General features: G+C 46.7%; 1 protein-coding gene across 1 annotated transcript in view; it reads left to right on the forward strand.

Moving 5' to 3' along the window:
* LOC102937744 (dedicator of cytokinesis protein 2) overlaps positions 1-26,197 on the forward strand; it is a 326,706-nt gene that overhangs the window by 154,241 nt on the left and 146,268 nt on the right. The window contains 3 exon segments of the mRNA XM_043545086.1: positions 1,258-1,369; positions 22,899-22,969; positions 24,710-24,816. Coding sequence (XP_043401021.1) covers positions 1,258-1,369; positions 22,899-22,969; positions 24,710-24,816 — 290 coding nt within the window.

Here is a 26,197-nt window from a genome sequence, read left to right on the forward strand (position 1 = left end):
AGCAATGCCCCTCTGCCATGTACGTTGGCCAAACCGGACAGTCTCTACTCAAAAGAATAAATGGACACAAATCTGACATCGGGAATCATAACATTCAAAAATACTTCAACCTCTCTGACCACTCAGTAAAAGACTTAAGGGTGGCAATTTTGCAACAGAAAAGCTTCAAAAACAGACTCCAACGAGAAACTGCTGAGCTTGAATTAATATGCAAACTAGATACCATTAACTTGGCTTTGAATGGAGACTGGGAGGGGCTGGGTCATTACACATATGCACAGTATGCATCCGATGAAGTGAGCTGTAGCTCACGAAAGCTTATGCTCAAATAAATTGGTTAGTCTCTAAGGTGCCACAAGTACTCCTTTTCTTTTTGCGAATACAGACTAACACAGCTGTTACTCTGAAACCTACACATATTGAATCTATTTCCCCATGTTAAGTATCCTCACATCTTCTTGTCAACTGTCTAAATGGGCCATCTTGATTATCACTACAAAAGTTTTTTTCTCCTGCTGATAACAGCTCATTTTAATTCATTAGCCTCTTACAGTTTGTACGGCAACTTCCACCTTCTCTGTATATATATATATATCTTCTTACTATATGTTCCATTCTATGCGTCTGATGAAGTGGGCTGTAGCCCATGAAAGCTTATGCTCTAATAAATTTGTTAGTCTCTAAGGTGCCACAAGTACTCCTTTTCTTTTTGCGGATACAGACTAGCACGGCTGCTACTCTGAAACCAGTTTTGAGAGATTCTTTTGTAGCTCTTTGCAGTCTGCCTGGGTCTTAACTATCTTTAGTAATTTTGTATCATCTGCAAATTTTGCCACCTCACTGTTTACCCCTTTTTCCAGATCATTGATAAATATGTTGAATAGGACTGGTCCCAGAACAGACCCCTCGGGGACACCACTATTTACCTCTCTCCATTCTGAAAACTGACCATTTATACCTACCCTTTGTTTCCTATCTTTTAACCAGTTACCAATCCATAATAGGACCTTCCTTCTTATCCCATGGCAGCTAACTTTGCGTAAGAGCCTTTGGTGAGGGACCTTGTCAAAGGTTAGATGGACCATTGGTCTGTCCAGTATGGCCATTCCTATGTTCTTATGAAGTCTGAATAGGCCATGTAGGAAGAATTATTGCCTCCTTGGATATATCCTTTCTTATGTCATCAACTAAAAAGGTCACTTCAGTGAACAAGGGAGGAAGAGGGGCCTGATATTTATTCTGTTTGTTTTGCCTCAGACTCTATGAAGGGAAAGAAAAAGCAGAATTCCAGGCATCATTGCAGCAATTCTTCCTGACTGTCAATCAGCTGATGAAATCCACCCTGGAGGGTACAACCCTGCTGTCCCAGGTGAGAAGGGCAGGGGAGACCTGGCCCTTTTTGTCCCTACAGCTGAAACCCCAGCACGGTTCTGGAGAGGGCAGGTATATGGGAGTGTGTTTGTGTGTGTGTGCACTCATTCTCTGAAGCATCTGTTGCTGCCCTCTGTCAGACATCATACAGAACTAGACTGGCCACTGAGCAGATCCAGTCTAGCAATTCCTGTGCGTTTCTGCAGGGTGCTAGAATTTGCCACACTGTTACACATGGTTAGATGGAGTGAGGGGACCTGCATCGAGCAGAATTGGTGCCATTAAGTATTACTGCATCGGAATCCTTCCCTGTCGGCACAGTGCCATGTCTAGTAGAGAGGGAGGGAGTTACACAGCGCCTCCATTGGCTACCCCTTCTCTGTCACACTAAACGAAAGCTTCTGGTCTTAAATTTCAAGACCCTTCCTAGCCTATCCCCACCATACCTGTTATCTCTCATGTACTATTGAGGTGTTGACTCCTACTTTGGATTGGCCAGTGGTGCCAGCCTCCATCATCCAGCTGTTACATTTTCAATCAAGCCCCTTTATGCTCTCTCTTGTGCTTCCCCTCATGATTGGGAGAAGCTCTCCATAAACATCTTCAAAGCTACCTTATTATCCTTCTTGAAATCCTTCCTTAACATTCTTCTTTGCTGTGATACCTACAAAAAACTTGACAATGGTTTGGCTGCTGGTGTGCTGAGACTACAGCCTATCATGCTGACCAACTTTATCTCATTGTTTCCTTGTACAATGAGACAAGTGATGGGATCTAAATTAGCTGTTACAAGTCAGGAAAGAGATCTTGGAGTCATTGTGGATAGTTCTCTGAAAACATCAGAGGTAAAAGTAAGCTGGTACGCCCCAGTACAGCGTACCGGTAAGAGCCGGTGCGCTGTACTGGGACCGGCTTTCCCAGACGGCAATTTAAAGCCCTGGGGTAGCGGTGGCAGGGCTGCGGCGGGAATTTAAAGGGCCCCGGAGCTCCAGCCCCGGCTACCGCCCCGGCCCTCTAAATCTCCACCTGAGCCCTGCTGCCAAAGCCCTGGGGTAGCGGCAGCGGGGCTCTGGTAGGGATTTAAAGGGCTGGGGCGGTAGTGGCTGCCGGAGCCCCAAGGCCTTTAAATCCCCACCTGAGCCCTGTTGCCAAAGCCCTAGGGTAGCGACGGCGGGGGCTCCGGAGTGGATTTAAAGGGCCGGGGCAATAGCGGCTGCTGGAGCCCCAAGCCCTTTAAATCTCCGCTTGAGCCCTGCTGCCCGAGCCCTGGGGTAGCGGTGGCAGGGCTCTGGCAGGGATTTAAAGGGTCCCGGAGCTCCAGCCACTGCTACCGCCCCGGCCCTTTAAATCTCCGACGGAGCCTGGCCGCCACTAGCCCAGGGCTCAGGCACCAGGGCTCAGGGGGGATTTAAAGGGCTCGGGGCTCCAGCAGCTGCTACCACAGTGGAGCCCCAGGCCCTTTAAAGCTCTGCCAGAGCCCAGAGCCCCAGGGTAGTGGTGGCAGCCAGGAGCCCCCAGGGATCCTCAGTGATTTAAAGGGCCCGGGGATCTGCTGCGGTAGCGGCAGCTGGAGCCCTGGGCTCTTTAAATTGCCCCCGAGCCCCGGGGTTCCCAGCCACCTCTGCAGCTGGTAGCTCGGGGGTGATTTAAAGGGCCCGGGGCTCCCAGCCGCCACTACCGTAGCTGGAGCCCTGGCCCTTTAAATCAAGATTTAAAGTGCCTGGGGATTTAAGGCCCTGCCTCTTCCTGTTAAAGCCATGCCTCTTCCGGTCGAGGCTACGCCCCCTGCGCAGGACTCCGACGTACCGGTAAGTCCTCTAACTTACTTTCACCCCTGGAAAACATCCACTCAGTGTGCAGCGGCTGTCAAAAAAGCAAACAGAATGTTGGGAATCATTAGGAAAGGGATAGATAATAAGACACAAAATATCATATTGCCTCTATATAAATCCATGGTACACCCAAAACCTTGAATACTGCATGCAGATGTGGTCGCCCCATCTCAAAAAAAGATATATTGGAATTGGAAAAGGTTCAGAAAAGGGCAACAAAAATTATTAGGAGTATGGAACGACTTCTATATGAGGAGAGATTAATAAGACTGGGTATTAGCCAGGATGGACAGGGATGGTGTCCCTAGCCTCTGTTTGCCAGAAGCTGGGAATGGGCGACAGGGGATGGATCACTTGATGATTACCTGTTCTGTTCATTCCCTCTGAAGCACCCGACATTGGCCACTGTCGGAAGACAGGATAATGGGCTGGATGGATCATTGGTCTGATACAGTATGGCTGTTCTTATGTACTCCCTCGTCTGTCAGTCTGCGTCCCTCTTTGACAGGGTTACTGGCCTAGTGGATGGGGGGAAGTATTAGATGTGATATATCTTGATTTTAGTAAGGCTTTTGACACAGTCCCCTGTACCATTCTCATAAGTAAACTAGAGAAATGCGGTCTAGATGAAATTACCATAAAATGGGTGCAAAACTGGTTGAAACACTATACTGAAAGAGAAGTTATCAATGGTTTCTATCAAACTGGGAGGACGTATATCATGGGGTCATGCAGGGGTCAGTCCTGGGTCTGGTACTATTCAATATTTTCATTAATGGCTTGGATAAAGAAGTGGAGAGTATGCTTCTAAAGTTTGCAGATGACACCAAGATGGGAGGGGTTGCAAACACTTTGGAGGACAGGATTTTAATTTAAAATGGCTATGACAAATTGGAGAATTGGTCTAAATTCAACAAGATGAAATTCAGTAAAGATAAGTGCAAAGTACTACAAGTAGGAAGGAAAAATCAATTGCACGACTACAAAATGGGAAGTGACTGGAAATAACTGGCTAGGTGGTCATACTGCTGAAAAGGATCTAGGGGTTATAACGGATCATGAATATGAGTCAGCAATGTGATGCAGGTATGAAAAAGGCTAGTATCATTCAGGGTATATTTACAGGAGTGTTGTGTGTAGGACACAGGAAGTAATTGTCCCGCTATACTCGGCACTGGTGAGGCCTCAGCTGCAGTACTCTGTCCAGCTCTGGGTGCCACACTCTAGGAAAGATGGGGACAAATTGAAGAGAGTCCAGAGGAGAGCAACAGCGGCAGTTCTGCAGAAAAGGACCTGGGGATTACAGTGGACGAAAAGCTGGATATGAGTCAACAGTGTGCCCTTGTTGCCAAGAAGTCTCGAGGGAAGTGATTATTCCCCTCTATTCGGCACTAGTGAGGCCACATCTGGAATACTGCGTTCAGTTTTGTGTCCGGCACTACAGAAAGGATGTGGACAAATTGGAGCAAGTCCAGTGAAGGGCAACGAAAAGGATTAGGGGGCTGGGGCACATGACTTAGAAGGAGAGGCTGAGGGAACTGGGGTTATTTAGTCTGCAGAAGAGAAGAATGAGGGGGGATTTGATAGCAGCCTTCAACTACCTGAAGAGGGGTTCCAAAGAGGATGTATCTCAGCTGTTCTCAGTGGTGGCAGATGACAGAACGAGGAGTAATGGTCTCAAGTTGCAGTGGGGGAGGTTTAGGTTGGATATTAGGAAACACTATTTCACTAGGAGGGTGGTGAAGCACTGGAATGCGTTCCCTAGGGAGGTGGTGGAATCTCCATCCTTAGAGGTTGTTAAGGCCTGGCTTGACAAAGCCCTGGCTGGGATGATTTAGTTGGGGTTGGTCCTGCTTTGAGCTGGGGGTTGGACTAGAACCTCCTGAGGTGTCTTCCAACCCTGATCTTCTGTGATTCTATGATTCTAACACAAATGATAAAAGGTTTAGAAAACCTGACCTGTGAGAAAAGGTTAAAAAAACTGGGCATATTTAGTTTGGAGAAAAGACGACTGAGGGGGACGTAATCACAATCTGTTAAGGGCTGTTATAGAGAGGACAGGGATCAGTTGTTCTCCTTGTCCACCGAAGGCAGGGCAAGAAGCAATGGGCTTACTCTGCAGCAAGGGAGATTTAAGTTAGATGTAAGGAAAAGCTTTCTAACTATAAGGATAGTTAAGTTCTGCAATGGGCATTCAATGTAGGTTGTGGAATCCCCATCACTGGAGTTTTTAAAAAACAGGTTGGACAAACCTCTGTCAGGGATTGTCTGAGTTTACTTGGCCCTGCCACAGCGCTGTGGGCTGGACATGATGACTTTGAGGTCCCTTCCAGCCCTGCTTGTCTGTGGTCTGTTATCTCTTGTCTTATACTTAGGTATGTAAGGTCTTTGGGGCAGGGGCTACATTTTTGGTCTGTGTTTGCACAGGGCCTAGCCCAGTGGGACCCTGGGCCATGACTGGGGCTTTGGGGAGCTACAGTAATACCAATAATAAGTAATGATAGTGACAATAAAGCAAGGGCAGCTAAAGTGCAGGCCAGAAACTGCAGATCCCCGTCTGCAGTGCTGTGTCCCACTCCAAGTGGAGGAGCCTCCCTGCAGAGAATGCAGGTCCCAGCATGCTCCATCCCTGTCCAAGCAGGGAGCACCCCCGCAGGGATTATAGCTCCCAGCCTGTATTGCTGAATGCTGATCCGTTATTTTTAACCGCAGTGGGTGTCAGCGTTCTCCCAACTCCCCATGTAATTAACAGCATAGGGCGGAACATTATCTGATGAAGGGAGCTGAAAAGAAAAAATGAAACCAACTCATTTACACTTTGTGAAGATTAATTAGAGAGAAGAAAACAGAATCCATTTCTTGTCTGAGTCAGCTCTGGCTTTGATATTATGCAGGAAGTGTTGACACAGGGCAGTACTCCCCACCCTGCGTTCTCTCCAAAAAAAGAGAGAAAGAGACAAAGTGTGGCAAGGGACCTTCTTGGCAGTCAGCCCAGAGCAGTTTACTCCCAGTGGGAGGAAAGCGGGTACAGCTCTCTCTACTGCATATCCAAGGGTAAAACTCAACTCTGCCTTCCATAGACACAATGAATTGAAGACAGAATCCTAGATCTGCCAAAGTCTGGTTTAGGCCAGGACTTGGGATGGAAACAGTTTTTAGTGGTGGATAATCTCCTGCATCCAGTGGACAGAGAGCAGACATAAATTCTTATCTCATTAGATCTCTTGTGGGGGACATTTGGGGGGGCATGCAGGGTCTCTTCCCCCACCCCCACCCCTGATTTGCTGCTTGGCTTGTACTCAGTAACGCTGCTGAAGCCGTCTGCCATCACTCTGCCCCCCCCCCCACTATCGGTATGCACAGGTCGCCCCTTGGCAGCATTTGAGATTGTTAACCCGGGCTTTGTCAAGCCTGACCTTAAAAACCTCAAAGGAAGGAGATTCCACCACATCCCTAGATAACGCATTCCAGTGCTTTACCACCCTCCTAGTGAAAAAGTTTTTCCTAATATTCAACCTAAACCTCCCCCACTCTAACTTGAGACCATTACTCCTTGTTCTGTCATCAGCTACCACTGAGAACAGTCTAGATCCATCCTCTTTGGAACCCCATTTCAGGGTGTTGAAAGCAGCTATCAAATACCCCCTCGTTCTTTTCTTCCGCAGACTAAACAATCCCAGTTCCCTCAGCCTCTCCCCATAAGTCATGTGTTCCAGTCCCCTAAACATTTTTGTTGCCCTCCGCTGGACTCTTTCCAATTTTTCCACATCCTTCTTGTAGTGTGGGCCCAAAACTGGACACAGTACTCCAGATGAGGCCTCACCAATGTCGAATAGAGGGGAATGATCACATCCCTCGATCTGCTGGCAATGCCCCTACTTATACATCCCAAAATGCCATTGGCCTTCTTGGCAACAAGGGCACACTGTTGACTCATATCCAGCTTCTCCTCCACTGTAACCCCTAGGTCCTTTTCTGCAGAACTGCTGCCTAGCCATTCGGTCCCTAGTCTGTAGCGGTGCATGGGATTCTTCCATCCTAAATGCAGGACTCTGCACTTGTCCTTGCTGAACCTCATCAGATTTCTTTTGGCCCAATCCTCTAATTTGTCTAGGTCCCTCTGTATCCTATCCCTACCCTCCAGCATATCTACCTCTCCTCCCAGTTTAGCGTCATCTGCAAACTTGCTGAGAGTGCAATCCACGCCATCCTCCAGATCTGGCGTGCAAACCACGCCATCCTCCAGGTCAGTCCTGGGGCCAGTTTTGTTCAATATGATCATTAATGAAGATATTGAACAAAACCCATGCACCGCTACAGACTAGGGACCGAATGGCTTGGCAGCAGTTCTGCAGAAAAGGACCTAGGGGTTACAGTGGACGAGAAGCTGGATATGAGTCAACAGTGTGCCCTTGTTGCCAAGAAGGCCAATGGCATTTTGGGATGTATAAGTAGGGGCATTGCCAGCAGATCGAGGGACGTGATCGTTCCCCTCTATTCGACACTGGTGAGGCCTCATCTGGAGTACTGTGTCCAGTTTTGGGCCCCACACTACAAGAAGGATGTGGAAAAATTGGAAAGCATCCAGCGGAGGGCAACAAAAATGATGAGGGGACTGGAACACATGACTTATGAGGAGAGGCTGAGGGAACTGGGATTGTTTAGTCTGCAGAAGAGAAGAATGAGGGGGGATTTGATAGCTGCTTTCAACACCCTGAAAGGGGGTTCCAAAGAGGATGGAGCTAGACTGTTCTCAGTGGTAGCAGATGACAGAACGAGGAGTAATGGTCTCAAGTTGCAGTGGGGGAGGTCTAGGTTGGATATTAGGAAAAACTTTTTCACTAGGAGGGTGGTGAAACACTGGAATGCATTACCTAGGGAGGTGGTGGAATCTCCTTCCTTAGAAGTTTTTAAGGTCAGGCTTGACAAAGCCCTGGCTGGGATGATTTAGTTGGGGATTGGTCCTGCTTTGAGCAGGGGGTTGGACTAGATGACCTCCTGAGGTCCCTTCCAACCCTGATATTCTAGGATTCTGCGATTCTATGACTCTGAAAAGGATTTGGAGGTCATAGTGGACAAGCAACTGAACATGAGCTCCCATTGTGAGGCTGTGCCAAAAAGGGCTAATTAATGAGACCGATACTGGAATACTGCACCTGTTCTGGTGTCCACAGTTTAAAAAGGATTTTGAAAACTAGAGAGGGTGCAGAACAGAGCCACAAAAATGGTTCAAAAGCAGGAACAAATGTCTTACAGTAAGAAACTTGAAGAGCTCACTCTATTTAGTTTGTCTAAAAGAAGACTGAGCGGTGACTTGCATGCGGTGTGCAAGGGGAGAAAATACTGGCTACTAGAGAACTCTTTAATCTCGTGGAGAAAGGCACAGCAAGACCAGTGCCTAGAAATTAAAGCCAGAGAAATTCAAATTGGAGGCAAGGCACAACTTTTTAACAGTAAGGGTGATTAATCATTGGAACAGACTACCAAGGGAAGTGATGGATTCTCCATCTCTTGACCTCTTCAGAACAATACTGAATGCCTTTCTGGAACATATGATGGTCTTAAAATCTATGGAACTAGACTTGCACAGTTCTCTCCCTTGGGAGAGGATGAGAGAGAGAATGAGGGCTTGTCTACAGGGCTAGCTAGTTCACAGCAAACGAGGGTGTCTCTGAATGTACAGCTCAGTAGCCTGCTGTGCACTAACTGGATGTGTCGACCCTGCTACCATGGTGCACTAGGGAACTTTCAGTATGCAGTAGCATGGATACCTGACACATGACCTTTGGCCAGTGCTAGGAGATCAGCCAATGAGACCAATGCAATCTCCATATCAAATGGGGGCTGCATTATATAGGAGTGTCACAGTTACAGGAAGAAGAAAAGGAGTACTTGTGGCACCTTAGAGACTAACCAATTTATTTGAGCATGAGCTTTCGTGAGCTACAGCTCACTTCATCGGATGCATACTGTGGAAAATACAGAAGATGTTTTTATACACACAGACCATGAAAAAAATGGATGTTTATTACTACAAAAGGTTTTCTCTCCTCCCACCCCACTCTCCTGCTGGTAACAGCTTATCTAAAGTGATCACTCTCCTTTCAATGTGTATGATAAGCTGCCACAAGTCCTCCTTTTCTTTTTGCGAATACAGACTAACACGGCTGCTACTCTGAAACCACAGTTACAGGACTCGCTCTACCTTGGTCCCCTTTCTGGTCTCTCTCAGAGCATCTCCTGAGGTGTTAGAACTCCTGTCCTTCTCTGTGTTGGGGCAGAATCTCACAATTCCAATACAGAGTAATTATACAGGAATAAAGTTACTATATTCCAGAATAATATCCACATGGGGGGTTATACTGGCATAATTATACTTAGGGGTACCATGTCTCCGGATTTTCCCAGACATGACCTCTTTTTTTGACCTTCCGCCCTCCATCCAGGCGGGTTTTTGAAATAAGGGGAAATGTCCTGGATTTTTGTGGAGCAGATGTTGCAGCTCAGAAAAAGCCGTCTCCAAACCCCGATTAGTCCCTCCCCTGCATCTGCTGGATCCCACCCTGGCCCAGCCCACCCACCCACCCACCCTGCCAGCTAAGCAGAGCTGCCAAGCGCCTCTCGGCCAGGCCGCCTGTCCTGCCACAGGGTCTCAGAGCCCGGCTGGGAGGGGTGATATGGCCAGGCCCCAGCTCCTTGCCCTGGGGAAGGGAAGAGGCCCACAGGGAGGTGCTGACTGACAGGCTGGCGCTGCATCCTAGGCCTGTGCCAACCGCCCTGTCACTGTGACAGGGAGTGACACTGCCCCCCGCCTCGAGAGTGAGGGTGCAGGTACCATTTCTAACACCCCTCAGGTACTCCTCCCAGTACACACACACCCTCCAGGATCCCCCAAATTCTCCCCCAGTACACACACACTGTCCAGCAACCTCAAATACCCCTCCAGCACCCCCAAAAACCCTCCCAGTACACACACACCCTCCAGCACCCCCCAAATAGCCCTCCCAGTACATATACACCCTCCAGCATGCCCCAAATACCACTCCCAGCACACACACCCTGCAGCACCCCCAAATACCCCTCCCAGTACACACACATCCTTCCAGCACCCCTGAAATATCCCTCCCAGCACACGCACACCTCCAGCACCCTCCAAATATGCCTCCCAGTATATACCCTCCTCCAGCATGCCCCAAATACCCCTCCCAGTACACACACCCCCTCCTGCACCCTCCAAATATCCCTCCCAGTACATACACACCCTCCATCACCTCCAAATACCCCTCCCAGTACACACACACACACCCTCCAGCACCCCCAAATACCTCTCCAGTACCCCCCAAAATGAATATCCCTCCAGCTCTCCCTCCCTTCCGCCCCCCACCCCCCAGCAGTGTCCTCTGTTTGGGAACTTGAAATGTGGTAACCCTAGTTATACTGCTATCTTCAGGCCAGTCAATTTTCCCATGCAGATAAACCCTTAGGTCAGGCCCTAGCTAAACTACCCTGTGTAAACTAACCACTTGCCATCCTCCTGGTCTACCTGGGTTTCACACACCTGCATTTCCTGCCTTTGGGAACCTGTGACCAGTGACATTGACCAACAACTTTCTTAAAACCAATATTTCTGTTTATTTCATATAGTAGCTGGAACAAAATATTAGAGGAAAATGATTTTAAACCAACAAATACCTTACACGGATATTTAGTCTCATCTAATCTTACACTTCACTTCAGGCTCAAATACTCCTGAGAGACTGAGGGTCTCTCCCACCAGGTCTATGCAACAAAGTTTTGCCAGAATAGCTGTGTTGGTTAGAGTGTTGTGTGTGTGGTCCACATACCTAGCCAACATAGCTATTATGCTGCCAAACCTCCATGTAGATGCAGCTATGCTGACAGAAGAGAGCTTCCGTCAGCACAGCTAGTGTTGTTCGTGGAAGTGGCGTAACCATAATGAAGAAAATCACCTTCTGTTGGCATAGGCTGTGGCTACAGTAGGGGGCTCTGCCATAGGCACCGACTTCTTCTGGCGCCGGTGGGTGCTCAACCCCACTCTGCCCCTGGCCCCGCCCCTACTCGACTCCACCCCTGCCCCATCCCCTCCCGCCCCCATCCCAATCCCTTCCCCAAAGTCCCTGCCCCAACTCCGCCCCCTCCCTGCCCCTATTCGACTCCTTCCCCAAATCCCCGCCCTGGCCCCACCTCTTCCCCACCTCCTCCCCTGAGCGCGCCACATTCCCGCTCCTCCCCCCCCCCCCAGAGCTTGCTACAGCTGTTTGGCGGCGGCAAGCACTGGGAGGGAGGGAGGAGCAGAGACGCGGTGCGCTGGGAGCAGGCAGAGGTGGAGGTGAGGCGGGGAGCTTGGCTGCTGGTGGGTGCAGAGCACCCACTAATTTTTCCCTGTGGGTGCTCCAGCCCCGGAGCACCCACGGAGTCGGTGCCTATAGGCTCTGCCAGTGTTGCTTTTATGGTATAGCTGTACTGGCAAAGCATTTGTAGTGTAGGCAAAGCCTCAGTTTGATCCACTGTGTTCAGACTGATTTGGGTGCTTCCCAAGGAGAGCAGACTAGAGCCATTAAGGCTATTAACTCTGTCATTGTCTTTTAATATACCTTAAGTATAAATTGTAAGGCAAAAGGGCCTCCTCCTCTTTCCCCAGTGTTGAAACTGTCTCATCCCATTTTAGGTCTTGTCTACACTTAAAAGTTTTCCAGCAAAACTACCCTGGTGTAGACGTAGTTATCCGAGTATAAAAGTGCTTATACGAGTAAGGTTTATTCTAATCTGGTGAAGTACTTTATACCAGTATAATAGTGTCTACACTAGGAATTTTACTGGCATAGCTATGTCATCAAAAGCTTTGTCTACACTGCCAACTGAACGACAAAACTTTTGTCATTCACAGATGCTTTAAAAAGCCGCTCTCCTGTCAACAATGCGAACCTTGCTCATAGGGGGTGCAAATATTTTGTCAGCAAAAGTGGCGACAAACAGCATTTACACTGCCTGACTTTTAGCGACATGGCCGTGTTTCTAAAAGCTGTGTAGTGTACACAGACCCCAAAATCACTCCCCTTACCAACATAATTATGCCAGTAAAACTTTATAAGTGTAGACCAGGCCAGTCAAGCACATAAATCACTTGTTGGGATACTGATCAAAATATGCCATTCACACAGATATTTATGGTCATAGTTTGTCACAAGAAGTCAGCACCAAGAAATGGTTTCCTTAAGTAAGGATCAGACAAGTATTTGTTTGAGTGAGGGTAAAGGCTTTATCTAGTAAGCTGCAGGTATGTCACAAAAGAAAACCCCAGAGCTCTCTGGGAAGCTGCACAGCAGCAAAGGGATCTGTTCTCCACTGATACAAGAATGGTAAAAAAAACCCATAAGAACAAAAGGATGACCATACTGGTCAGATCAGTGGTCCATCTAAACCAGTATCCTGTCTTCTGACAGTAGCCAGCGCAAGAAGCTTCAGAGGGAATGAACAGAAAAGGCAATTATTGAGTGATCCATCCCCTGTCGTTCAGTCCCAGCTTCTAGCAGTCAGATGTTTGGGACATCTGGAGTATGGGGTTGCATCCCTAACCATCTTGGCTAATAGCCATTGATGAACCTATCCTCCATGAACCTATCTAAATTCCTTTTTTAACCCAATTATACTTTCGGCCTTCTCAACATCCCCTGGCAACAAGTTCCACAGATTGTCTGTGTGTTGTCTGAAGAAATACTTCCTTATCTTTGTTTTAAACCTGCTCCCTGTTAATTTCATTGGTTGACCAAGGTTCTTTTGTTATGGGAAGGAGTAAATAACACTTCCTTATTCACTTTCTCCAAACCAAGGGGAGAGCAGATTCCAAAGTGTACGGAGATAACAAATGCAAAACCTGCTCTTGTTTGCATTTGGCCTTTTCCACTTCTGGAGGTCTTTGAGAATTGTTTGTTGTTGTTGTTGCTTGACCATATAGTGGGTTTGTGTTGGTTTTCATGCAGCAGTTAAAATAGTGCTATATAAACCAGTCTAATAAAAATAAATCATTTGAGGGACGATGCAGCTGTTCCTTGTTTCATGAAATTTAAGATTCTTCTTCGAGTAGTGTCCATGTGGGTGCTCCACTTTAGGTATCGGTGTGTCCCTGCGCCAGAGATCAGAGATTTTAGGTAGCAGTGCTCGGTCGGGGTGTGCGCGCGCAGCAGCTGTCTCGCGGTGTTGTTGGTGTCTCGTGTAGCGCGCGCATGACCCGAACTCCTCCGTTCCTTCTCTACGTCCTCGGCTGCAGACGCAGCTCAGTGGCCGTGCTGCCTCTTCGAAAATCTCTAGAAGAGAAAATCGTTTACATCGTAGTTTTAGCTTAGTAGCTCTTAGATAGTTTGATTAGACTTTACTTAGCCAGTTATTTAAAAAAAAAAAAAGTTTCATTTTTCTTTCCCTTCAGTTTTAGTTTCTTAAGGCTTGTCTACACTTACTGGGGATTGACGCATAGTGATCGATGCATCAGTGGTCGATTTAGTGGGTCTAGTGACGACCCACTAAATCGACTGCAGATCATTCTCCTGTCGACTCCTGTACTCCACCTGAATGAGAAGCACAAGGGGAGTCAACGGGAGAGCGTCTCCCGTTGACATAGCATAGTGTGGACCCCGCGGTAAGCAGATCTAAGTACGTTGACTTCAGCTACATTATTCAATTACAACACAGAATACAAAGTGTATAGTGTTCACTTTATATTTATTTTTAATTACAAATATTTGCACTGTAAAAAACAAAAGAAATAGTATTTTTCAATTCACCTAATACAAGTACTGTAGTGCAATCTCTTTATCATGAAAGTTGAACTTACAAATGTAGAATTATGTACAAAATATAACTGCATTCAAAAATAAAACAATGTAAAACCTACAAGTCCACTCAGTCCTACTTCAGCCAGTAGCTCAGACAAATAAGTTTGGTTACAATTTGCAGGAGATAATGCTGCCTGCTTCTTGTTTACAATGTCACCTGAAAGTGAGAACAGGTGTTTGCATGGCACTGTTTTAGCCGGCATCGCAAGATATTTACATGCCAGATCCACTAAAGATTCATATGTGCCTTCATACTTCAACCACCATTCCAGAGGACATGCGTCCATGCTGATGACGGGTTCTGCTCAATAATGATCCAAAGCAGAGCGGACCAACACATGTTTAATCGCGATTAAATTTTCATCATACGAGTCAGATGCCACCAGAAGGTTGATTTTCTTTTTTGGTGGTTCGGGTTCTGTAGTTTCCCCATCGGAGTTTTACTCTTTTAAGACTTCCAAAAGCATGCTCCACACCTTGTCCCTCTCAGATTTTGGACGGCACTTCAGATTCTTAAACCTTAGGTCAAATGCTGTAGCTATTTTTAGAAATCTCACATTGGGACCTTCTTTTTGTATTGTCAAATCTGCTGTGAAAGTGTTCTTAAAATGAAAATGTTCTGGGTCATAATCCAAGATTCCTATAACATGAAATATATGTCAGAATGCGGGTAAAACAAAACAGGAGACATACAATTCTCCCCCAAGGAGTTCAGTCACAAATTTAACGAAGGCATTATTGTTTAACGAGCATCATCAGCATGGAAGCATGTCCTCTAGAATGGTAGCCGAAGCATTAAGGGGCATATGAATGTTTAGCATATCTGGCACATAAATACCTTGCAATGCCGGCTACAAAAGTGCCACGCGAATGCCTGTTCTCACTTTCAGGTGACATGGTAAATAAGAAGCAGACGGCATTATCTCCCATAAATGTAAAGAAACTTGTTTGTCTTAGCGATTAGCTGACGAAGAAGTAGGACTGAGTGGACTTGTAGGCTCTAAAGTTTTACATTGTTTTGTTTTTGAATGCAGTTATGTAATAAAATATCTACATTTGTAAGTTACACTTTCACGGTAAAGAGATTGCACCACAGTACTTGTATGAGGTGAATTGAAAAATACTATTTCTTTTGTTTATCATTTTAAAAGTGCAAATATTTATAATCAAAAACAATAATATCAAGTGAGCTCTGTACACTTTGTTTTCTGTGTTGTAATAGAAATCAAAATATATGAAAATGTAGAAAAATATCCAAAAATATTTAATACATTTCAATTGGTATTCTATTGTTTAACAGTGTGATTAATCGCGATTAAATGTTTAATCGCGATTAATTTTTTTGAGTTAATCGTGTGAGTTAACAGCGATTAATCAACAGCCCTAGGAATAAGTATTAATGTTGTAAGATAGGGCCTTCATAGCTTAGCTGAACAAGGCCTCAAGACTAAAGATAAACTTGGCATAAAGAACTAACGAGTAAGTGACCCTAGGTCACAAGTTGTCACAAGACAGCAATGTCCATATATTACAAGGTGTCATAAGGTAGAATGCTGCATTAAGTCAGTGTTGTTAAATTGCTGGTATTTAGGAAATATATATTGCAATGTACTAGTTAAAGCCAGTTAGAATATTTTGGGGATTTTTGCAGACCTAGGGTGTCAGCAGTGTGCGAACAGTAAGTTTTGGTGATTGAGTGACATAAATGTTAATGAGTACAAGGGGAGCTAACAAGCTAGGCTATGAAAGATGGGGCATTCCAAATGTAGGGTGTGTGGAAGTATAGATAAGGAAAAGGGGTTGAAACCTTCATAAGTACGTATGAATCCCATTGGGGAATTATGAAAGCTGTATCCTGACAACCACTGAGGAAGATAATGACTGACATTCTGGGGTTCCACACCAGATGTCATAAATATAAAGGGAAGTGTAAACACCTTTAAAATCCCTCCTGGCCAGAGGAAAAACCCTTTCACCTGTAAAGGGTTAAGAAGCTAAAGATAACATCGCTGGCACCTGACCAAAATGACCAATGAGGAGACAAGATATTTTCAAAGCTGGAGGGGGGAGAAACAAAGCCTCTCTCTCGGTCTGTATGATGCTTTTGCCAGGAACAGAAAAGGAATGGAGTCTTAGAACTTAGTAAGTAATCTAGCTAGAGATGTGTTAGATTCTGTTTTGTTTAAATGGCTGATAAAATAGCTGTGCTGAATGGAATGTATATTCCTGTTTTTGTGTCTTTTTGTAACTTAAGGTTTTGCCTAGAGGGATTCTCTATGTTTTGAATCTGATTACCCTGGAAGGTATTTACCATCCTGATTTTACAGAGGTGATTCTTTAACTTTTTTTCTTCAATTAAAATTTTTCTTTTAAGAACCTGATTGCTTTTTCATTGTTCTTAAGATCCAAGGGTTTGGGTCTGTGTTCACCTAAGCAAATTGGTGAGGATTTTTATCAAGCCTTCCCCAGGAAAGGGGGTGTAGGGTTTGGGGAGGATTTTGCGGGGAAAGATGTTTCCAAGCGGCTCTTTCCCTGTTATATATCTTTCCCTGTTATATATAGACGCTTGGTGGTGGCAGCGGTAAAGTCCAAGGGCAAAAGGTAAATAGTTTGTACCTTGGGGAAGTTTTAACCTAAGCTGGTAAAAATAAGCTTAGGGGTTTTTCATGCAGGTCCCCACATCTGTACCCTAGAGTTCAGAGTGGGGAAGGAACCTTGACACCAGGAGATGTGAGTGATGCCTGTCACGGGGCTAAATACTTGGTACTATCTCTCTATGTGCTGTGATATTGCAATGTTTGTGGGATTGTATGTGGATTTGTTAGCAAAGCGGCTTGTGCTAAATTGCAGTTGTGCTCCTTGGGTCTTTCCTTCTAATAACATTGGTAATAATCTTCTGGATGCTGTACCCATTCAGGAGACCCAGCCCGTATCAACCACTGCAGTCTGAGAAATCAACCACTCTGAACTTCTGAGTGCTTGACTTTGCAATCTCAATGTTCTTTTAATGTAGTGTGTGTGTAATTTCATATTGTTTTCTAGAGCAAACTAAAAAAACCTCTAAATTCCATCACGTGCGACTATATTTACCATCCACACTGGTACCTGCACAAAATTTTTTGATATTGGCATACTCTAGGGCACCCACCTTTACCCAGTTCCTAGGGCTCAAGGCGTAACCCTCTGAATTTAGGCACCCACCCTCACCCTTCCGTGGGCTCAGGCGTAACCTTACACTCTAGGGCACCCACCCGTACCCTGTTCCTAGGGCTCAGGCGCAACCCTGTCAATTTAGGCACCCATTGCCTCCGGGCTCCGGGCACACACCCATTGCCTCCGGGCACACATCCATATCCTCCAGGCTCCGGGATTAATCTTTTAAAGGTTTACAGGGTCTTTTGTGATTGATTCCTTCAGGACCTGCTCCATGATTTTTCCAGGGACTGAGGTGAGGCTGACTGGCCTGTAGTTCCCAGGATCCTCCTTCTTCCCTTTTTTAAAGATGGGCACTACATGAGCCTTTTTCCAGTCGTCTGGGACCTCCCCTGATCACCATGAGTTTTCAAAGATAATGGCCAATGGCTCTGCAATCACATCCGCCAACTCCTTTAGCACTCTCGAATGCAGCGCATCCGGCCCCATGGACTTGTGCTCGTCCAGCTTTTCTAAATAGTCCCAATCCACTTCTTTCTTCACAGAGGGCTGGTCACCTCCTCCCCGTGCTGTGCTGCCTAGTGCAGCAGTCTGGGAGCTGACCTTGTTCGTGAAGACAGAGGCAAAAAAAGCATTGAGTACATTAGCTTTTTCCACATCCTCTGTCACTAGGTTGCCTCCCTCATTCAGTAAGGGGCCCACACTTTCCTTGACTTTCTTCTTGTTGTTAACATACCTGAAGAAACCCTTCTTGTTACTCTTAAGATCTCTTGCTAGCTGCACCTCCAGGTGTGATTTGGCCTTCCTGATTTCACTCCTGCATGCCCAAGCAATATTTTTATACTCTTCCCTGGTCATTTGTCAAAGCTTCCACTTCTTGTAAGCTTCTTTTTTGTGTTTAAGATTAGCAAAGATTTCACTGTTAAGCCAAGCTGGTCGCCTGCCATATTTACTATTCTTTCTACACATCGGGATGGTTTGTCCCTGTAACCTCACTAAGGCTTCTTTAAAATACAGCCAGCTCTCCTGGACTCCTTTCCCCCTCATAGAATCATAGAATCATAGAATATCAGGGTTGGAAGGGACCCCAGAAGGTCATCTAGTCCAACCCCCTGCTCGAAGCAGGACCAATTCCCAGTTAAATCATCCCAGCCAGGGCTTTGTCAAGCCTGACCTTAAAAACCTCTAAGGAAGGAGATTCTACCACCTCCCTAGGTAACGCATTCCAGTGTTTCACCACCCTCTTAGTGAAAAAGTTTTTCCTAATATCCAATCTAAACCTCCCCCATTGCAACTTGAGACCATTACTCCTCGTTCTGTCATCTGCTACCATTGAGAACAGTCTAGAGCCATCCTCTTTGGAACCCCCTTTCAGGTAGTTGAAAGCAGCTATCAAATCCCCCCTCATTCTTCTCTTCCACAGACTAAACAATCCCAGCTCCCTCAGCCTCTCCTCATAAGTCATGTGCTCTAGACCCCTAATCATTTTTGTTGCCCTTCGCTGGACTCTCTCCAATTTATCCACATCCTTCTTGTAGTGTGGGGCCCAAAACTGGACACAGTACTCCAGATGAGGCCTCACCAGTGTCGAATAGAGGGGAACGATCACGTCCCTCGATCTGCTCGCTATGCCCCTACTTATACATCCCAAAATGCCATTGGCCTTCTTGGCAACAAGGGCACACTGCTGACTCATATCCAGCTTGTCGTCCACTGTCACCCCTAGGTCCTTTTCCGCAGAACTGCTGCCTAGCCATTCGGTCCCTAGTCTGTAGCGGTGCATTGGATTCTTCCATCCTAAGTGCAGGACCCTGCACTTATCCTTATTGAACCTCATCAGATTTCTTTTGGCCCAATCCTCCAATTTGTCTAGGTCCTTCTGTATCCTATCCCTCCCCTCCAGCGTATCTACCACTCCTCCCAGTTTAGTATCATCCGCAAATTTGCTGAGAGTGCAATCCACACCATCCTCCAGATCATTTATGAAGATATTGAACAAAACCGGCCCCAGGACCGACCCCTGGGGCACTCCACTTGACACCGGCTGCCAACTAGACATGGAGCCATTGATCACTACCCGTTGAGCCCGACAATCTAGCCAGCTTTCTACCCACCTTATAGTGCATTCATCCAGCCCATACTTCCTTAACTTGCTGACAAGAATACTGTGGGAGACCGTGTCAAAAGCTTTGCTAAAGTCAAGAAACAATACATCCACTGCTTTCCCTTCATCCACAGAACCAGTAATCTCATCATAAAAGGCGATTAGATTAGTCAGGCATGACCTTCCCTTGGTGAATCCATGCTGACTGTTCCTGATCACTTTCCTCTCATGTAAGTGCTTCAGGATTGATTCTTTGAGGACCTGCTCCATGATTTTTCCAGGGACTGAGGTGAGGCTGACTGGCCTGTAGTTCCCAGGATCCTCCTTCTTCCCTTTTTTAAAGATTGGCACTACATTAGCCTTTTTCCAGTCATCCGGGACTTCCCCCGTTCGCCACGAGTTTTCAAAGATAATGGCCAAGGGCTCTGCAATCACAGCCGCCAATTCCTTCAGCACTCTCGGATGCAACTCGTCCGGCCCCATGGACTTGTGCACGTCCAGCTTTTCTAAATAGTCCCTAACCACCTCTATCTCCACAGAGGGCTGGCCATCTCTTCCCCATTCTGTGATGCCCAGCGCAGCAGTCTGGGAGCTGACCTTGTTAGTGAAAACAGAGGAAAAAAAGCATTGAGTACATTAGCTTTTTCCACATCCTCTGTCACTAGGTTGCCTCCCTCATTCAGTAAGGGGCCCACACTTTCCTTGGCTTTCTTCTTGTTGCCAACATACCTGAAGAAACCCTTCTTGTTACTCTTGACATCTCTTGCTAGCTGCAGCTCCAGGTGCGATTTGGCCCTCCTGATATCTTTCCTACATGCCCGAGCAATATTTTTATACTCTTCCCTGGTCATATGTCCAACCCCTCATGTTATTCTGCCAGGGGATCCTGCCCATCAGTTCCCTGAGGGAGTCAGTCTGCTTTTCTGAAGTCCAGGGTCCGTATTCTGCTGCTCTCCTTTCTTCTCTGTGTCAGGATCCTGAACTCAACCATCTCATGGTCACTGCCCCCCAGGTTCCCATCCACTTTTGCTTCCCCTACTAATTCTTCCCGGTTTGTGAGCAGCAGGTCAAGAAGAGCTCTGCCCCTAGTTGGTTCCTCCAGCACTTGCACCAGGAAATTGTCCCCTACACTTTCCAAAAACTTCCTGGATTGTCTGTGCACTGCTGTATTGCTCTCCCAGCAGATATCAGGGTGATTGAAGTCTCCCATGAGAACCAGGGCCTGCGATCTAGTATCTTTCATGAGTTGCCGGAAGAAAGCCTCGTCCACCTCATCCCCCTGATCCAGTGGTCTGTAGCAGACTCCCACCACATCACCCTTGTTGCTCACGTTTCTATACTTAATCCAGAGACACTCAGGTTTTTCTGCAGTTTCATACCGGAGCTCTGAGCAGTCATACTGCTCTCTTACATACAGTGCAACTCCCCCACCTTTTCTGCCCTGCCTGTCCTTCCTGAACAGTTTATACCCATCCATGACAGTACTCCAGTCATGTGAGTTATCCCACCAGCTCTCTGTTATTCCAGTCACATCATAATTCCTTGACTGTGCCAGGACTTCCAGTTCTCCCTGCTTGTTTCCCAGGCTTCTTGCATTTCTGTATAGGCACTTGAGATAACTCGCTGTTTGTCCTGCTTTCTTTGTATGAGGCAGGAGCCCTCCCCTTTCGCGTTCTCCTGCTCATGCTTCCTCACGGTATCCCACGTCCCCACTTACCTCAGGGCTTTGGTCTCCTTCCCCCGGGAAACCTAGTTTAAAGCCCTCCTCGCTAGGTTAGCCAGCCTGCTTGCGAAGATGCTCTTCCCTCTCTTTGTTAGGTGGAGCCCGTCTCTGCCTAGCACTCCTCCTTCTTGGAACACCATCCCATGGTCAAAGAATCCAAAGCCTTCTCTCCGACACCACCTGCATAGCCATTCGTTGACTTCCACGATTTGACGGTCTCTACCCAGACCTTTTCCTTCTACGGGGAGGATGGACGAAATCACCACTTGCTCCTCAAACTCCTTTATCCTTCTTCCCAGAGCCACGTAGTCTGCAGTGATCCGCTCAACGTCATTCTTAGCAGTATCATTGGTGCCCACGTGGAGAAGCAGGAAGGGGTAGCGATCCGAGGGCTTGATGAGTCTCAGCAGTCTCTCCGTCACATCGTGAATCCTAGCTCCTGGCAAGCAGCAGATTTCTCTGATAACAGTAGTCCCTTCTGGGACTGGAATCTAGGGATCTATAAAAGAGCAGCAGGAATTGCAGAGACAGTTCCAGGAACAGATGTTCCAGAGACACAACCCAGGTTACTTGTGGATATCAACCTTTCTCTGTCCAGGAGGGAACCCTCAGGCCCACCAGGTCACCTTTGACAGGAGGGTGGCGGCTGCTGCTGCTCACGGAGTAAAAGATTGCGTATTTGGCCCTGAATGAGGACACGGGCACCAGCTATGAGGCTGTCAAAGCTGCCATCCTGGACCAGTTGGAGATCTCCGAGACATGGGACCAGTAGTTTTAGGAGAGCGCTTTTCCTTGTGATAGCAGTTGACCTACTGGTCAATGGTTGTGGTCAGAATCTTGTACAGTGCGAGAACTGGTGGATTTACTAGTAGACTTGGGAGGCTGCAGATGTGTGTGCAGCAGCAATGGCTGTGTGTGCTGGCAGAAGTTGTGCAGAACATCAAAGACTATATGGAGGTTGAACCACCAGAGGAAACACCAGAGCCATGGCTGCAGCTCAGACCTGAAGGACACTCATGGGATGGGCTAGAGAACCATTGGGGAAAAAAAATCTGAAGTGACTCGTAGACTGCAAAATGGATCTAAATATGATGCTAGTGGAGGATCCACCTGCACCTCTAACAAATGTTGTACTTTTAACGGAACAGAGGAAGCGACAAAAATTCTGTCTCACAATGGAAAGTGACTTTCTGGTTGCTGTGTAGGTTTGCTGAGGGACATCTGAAAAGGACATTCACCCAGACTCTAGAGAGAAGTCCCAGCCCCTCCTTTATGGAATATAAGAAAACTTTGTTCCATTTGGGAATATGGTGGTAGCAAGTCATATTATTGTGGGAGCCCCAGAGCCTGGGGTCTCTCTGTGGGATGGACTGTGCCTGTACAAATATAAGGGAGAATCCAATTTTCTTCATGAAATTTCTTCCTCTGTTTTAAAGTAAAGACCTGAAACAGTTATTCCTGTCTACAATGATATGTCTGAATTATCACGGTCAGTTTTTTCTGATTCTGATTAGTGTTGATCTAGTAAGAGTAAATGGTCTCAGCAAAATGTCTCCATTTGGGGAAGGAGAGCTCATGGAGCTACTGTTTATGGTAGTAATGTTGTGGGTTTGTTTACATGAAGTATACTGAATCAGAGAGAAACTTCTTTGTGCATCCGCCTCAGACTTATGTTTGGAGTCAGGATGAAATTCAAGGGGCCTTTAAATAGCGTCTAAATAGTGCAGAGGCTTGCTGCTGGCTCTTTGCACAATATGAATTTCAGTCAGAGCAGTAAGATTTCTAGTAAATGTGCCCTTCTAAAGTCTGTTAATAAAACATAGCCCAGTAGTTAGTTAGCTCTTTTTGCTGATTTCTGCTTCCAGGGAGCTGCTCTGAAGTACCTGCCTTCGATCCTGGAAGATGTGTTTGGGATCTTCGACTCCTCTGTGCTGGGGTAAGGGACACTTTTCTCCTTCTTTCAGCCAATGCACCAAGCTCAGTCACTCTCTCTCCACGGAGTGGCATGTGTATTTGTAAAGGGTGTCCTGTATGTCTGTTTCCTCCCCCTGCCACCCAGGCTCACCTTCCAATAGTCCTGCAGTGATGCCCTCATCCTGCATTTGTGACATCATATTCCATTGATGTTGTATTTAAAGGTGCTGTCAGTAAATTAACACTGCAGGATCAATGAGCGTGGGCAGAGGGTCAAACGTGGAGGACAAAGGACTGGTGGAATTGAAACAACATAAATAATTCTGAACTGGAGCAAAGGAAATAAGGTGACAGTGAAGACAGGTGATTCTCCCAGGAAAGGGCCTCCCAGTGAGTGGCTATTGCACTGTTTGCTGGGTGGGGAATGGAAATGCTGCATCCAGATGGGGAGTGCAATAGGCAGAAGTTGTGGTAGGAGGAGTGGGGGCTATTTCAAAAAGGTGGTTGCCGAATCCAAGTGAGATTGGTTGATTGAAAAAGAAAGACTGTGAAAATTTTAAGTGTGCTCAAATGGTACATAAACCTGTTTTCTCAGTCCCTGCTCTGCGAACTTTCCTTGGGGTTTATCTGTCTTGCATATAATCATCAGTTAAAAAGTTCCACGGGTCAGATGCTGCCATTAGGAATACCTATGCAGCCCAGGCATCTTCAGTGGTCTTGTGCAGCTGCCACTGACTGGAACTTGACATACAGCCCTTTGGCTGATACCCAAGGAGGAACAGCTCCCTCTCTTCTTGTCTGTGTTGGCTCTGCAGGATTAATAGCAGTAAAAAACAGCAGAAACTGATTTCCAACACTGAAGTCAGCAGATCAGACTCTGAATACTTACCAGAAACAGAGTTGTTGAACAAGCTTCTGCCATTTTTACATATTTCATTTTTCAGAGTTTAACTGCGATTTAAAGCTAAATAGTTAAAATTTCCAGAAAGTCAGGAAGTACTTCTCTTCCTAGTAACGTTCTCTTCCACAGGTGACAGTCCGGGATGTTCTACAGTAACATTCTCTTCAGCGGGTGGCATTTTTTGGTACAACATTTAATAACAACCAAAGGCATAATTTTAAGCTCCACATTTAACAAGAAAAGCCACAACAGAGAACATCTTTCTGTAATTTCTTGACTCTGTCAGTTTTCTTTTATAATGGTCTAGGTTAATTTAAGGCACAAAGAAAGTATTGGCATTGCGGGTCTTAAAAAACTGCCATTCGTAAGAGATGGGAGGAGAGACCAGTTTAGAAATGTACAAGCGTACAAACATTGGAGGGGGGCTTTTATATGGGAAGCCGACTTGCAACCTTATCTCTAGTAGGTGTGACCAAAATGCACAAAATGTCTACCACCCTCCCAAAGCCTACATACCCCATTGCTTCCGTGATCCAACCTGCCTGTCAGCTATCAGGCTCAGATTTATACACTCTTAGCAGCCCTACCCACTAATTTGCCCAATCCCACCTGTGAGAAGAGGTGCAGTCAATAAATGACCTGTCATCCATTTTGAATTCTTCCTCAAAACAGAGACAGCTGCTGGTGCAGTGAGTGGCCAGAGCAGGAAAGTGGCTGAGTAAGTTGGGCTGGAGAATACACCCAGGAGGAAGAAAGAAACCCTTGTAGCCTGAAGATCCCTGGGATTTTCCCTATCCCATCCCTATTCTGGAGATTTTACATATTATCACCTAACCGAGTCCCCTTGTGTCTGGGCTTTAGGTGCTTGCTGCGGGATTTCATTGGGAACCTGCCCCCTCTACAACTGCTGAAGCAGAAGCTGCAGTCCCTGACGGATATAGTCAACAGCAAGATCTTCCAGTCTTATGGTAAGTGGGGGACATCAAGGGGAGCCCCCTATCACGGATCCACAGGGCCTGATCTATGCCCAGCACGTAAACAGTCCCTTGGCAGTGACCCTGTTAGTGTGCCAGGCTTCGAGAACCCACACAATTCACAGGGCAGGCCCATGGTCTCCAAGACTGGGCCTTTGGGCATCTGCAATCCCTCTCTCTCCATGGCTCCCGGCAGCAAACCCAGCCAAGCCAGACTCCTGTGGGAAGTTTGTCCCGTGCCCCTTCAGGGCGCAATGCTCTGAGTCTTTTTAGTTGTCGCCAGGCAGCCTTTCCAAAACAAGGTAACAACTTAATAGGCACCTGGCCTATGGAATCTGAAAGTCCTTAGGTCAGAACACAGAAAGGACAGTTTCTGTGTTTCCATAGCCAAACTGCTATGGACCCTATTTCATGCCATCTCCCTCTCTTTGTCCTTAACTCCGAGTGAAAGTAGCTGAGGCCCTCCAAAGGGCAGTCATTATTCCAGCCACCTTGACACCTTCTCCCCTTTGTTCTTAGCTTAGTTCACATGATACGCCTTCTGGGGTATCCTGCTGCCAGATGTCAATTGTTCAGTTGTTGTGGGTGGTCTCATTGTCTCTCTGGATCTCCTGTTCAGCTAGGTCAGTTTCAACCAGTTTTTTAACAATCCAGTCATTCCACCCAGACAGTTAGGTGCAATCATGTCTCCTGCACTGTTCCAGGTGCAGTGTGAACGGTTTTTAACCCCCGGTACCAATGCAAGGCAGTGGGGGAGGTCTAGGTTGGATATTAGGAAACACTATTTCACTAGGAGGATGGTGAAGCACTGGAATGGTTACCTAGGGAGGGTGAATCTCCATCCTTCGAGGTTTTTAAGGTCAGGCTTGACAAAGCCCTGGCTGGGATGATTTAGTGGGGTTGGTCCTGCTTTGAGCAGGGGTTGGACTAGAGGTCTCTTCCAACCCTAATCTTCTATGATTCTAAGGTACAGAGGGAAACCGAGGCGCACATAGGATTCATAAAAATATTACAGAAAATTCCCACTTTGTCACACACTCCAGTACAGACTCTGCACTGAACCCTCTCTAGTAAGGAGCCAGGCATGAGAGCACATGCACGTGTGCCAGGGTTCTGGACGTGCTAGCACGCTGAGGTGGGCAGTGCCTGCACATGCAGGCACTCCTGCACTTTGGGTGACAAACTCACAGGTGCTCGTTCTTACCACTTGCAAGTATAAATTCCATAATCTGGGGCTGACTTCTGTGGAATTCTGTCTCCCACTCCACCCCCACTAGCAGACTGTTTATTATTGTGGTGGAACATGGCTGCTGTTGGAGGTCATGGTTGTGGAAGAAGAGGCAAACTCTGGGAGCTGGAGCCAGTCCCATGGAGG

This window comes from Chelonia mydas, chromosome 4 (assembly GCF_015237465.2).
Source record: "Chelonia mydas isolate rCheMyd1 chromosome 4, rCheMyd1.pri.v2, whole genome shotgun sequence".
Lineage (NCBI taxonomy): Eukaryota > Metazoa > Chordata > Testudines > Cheloniidae > Chelonia > Chelonia mydas.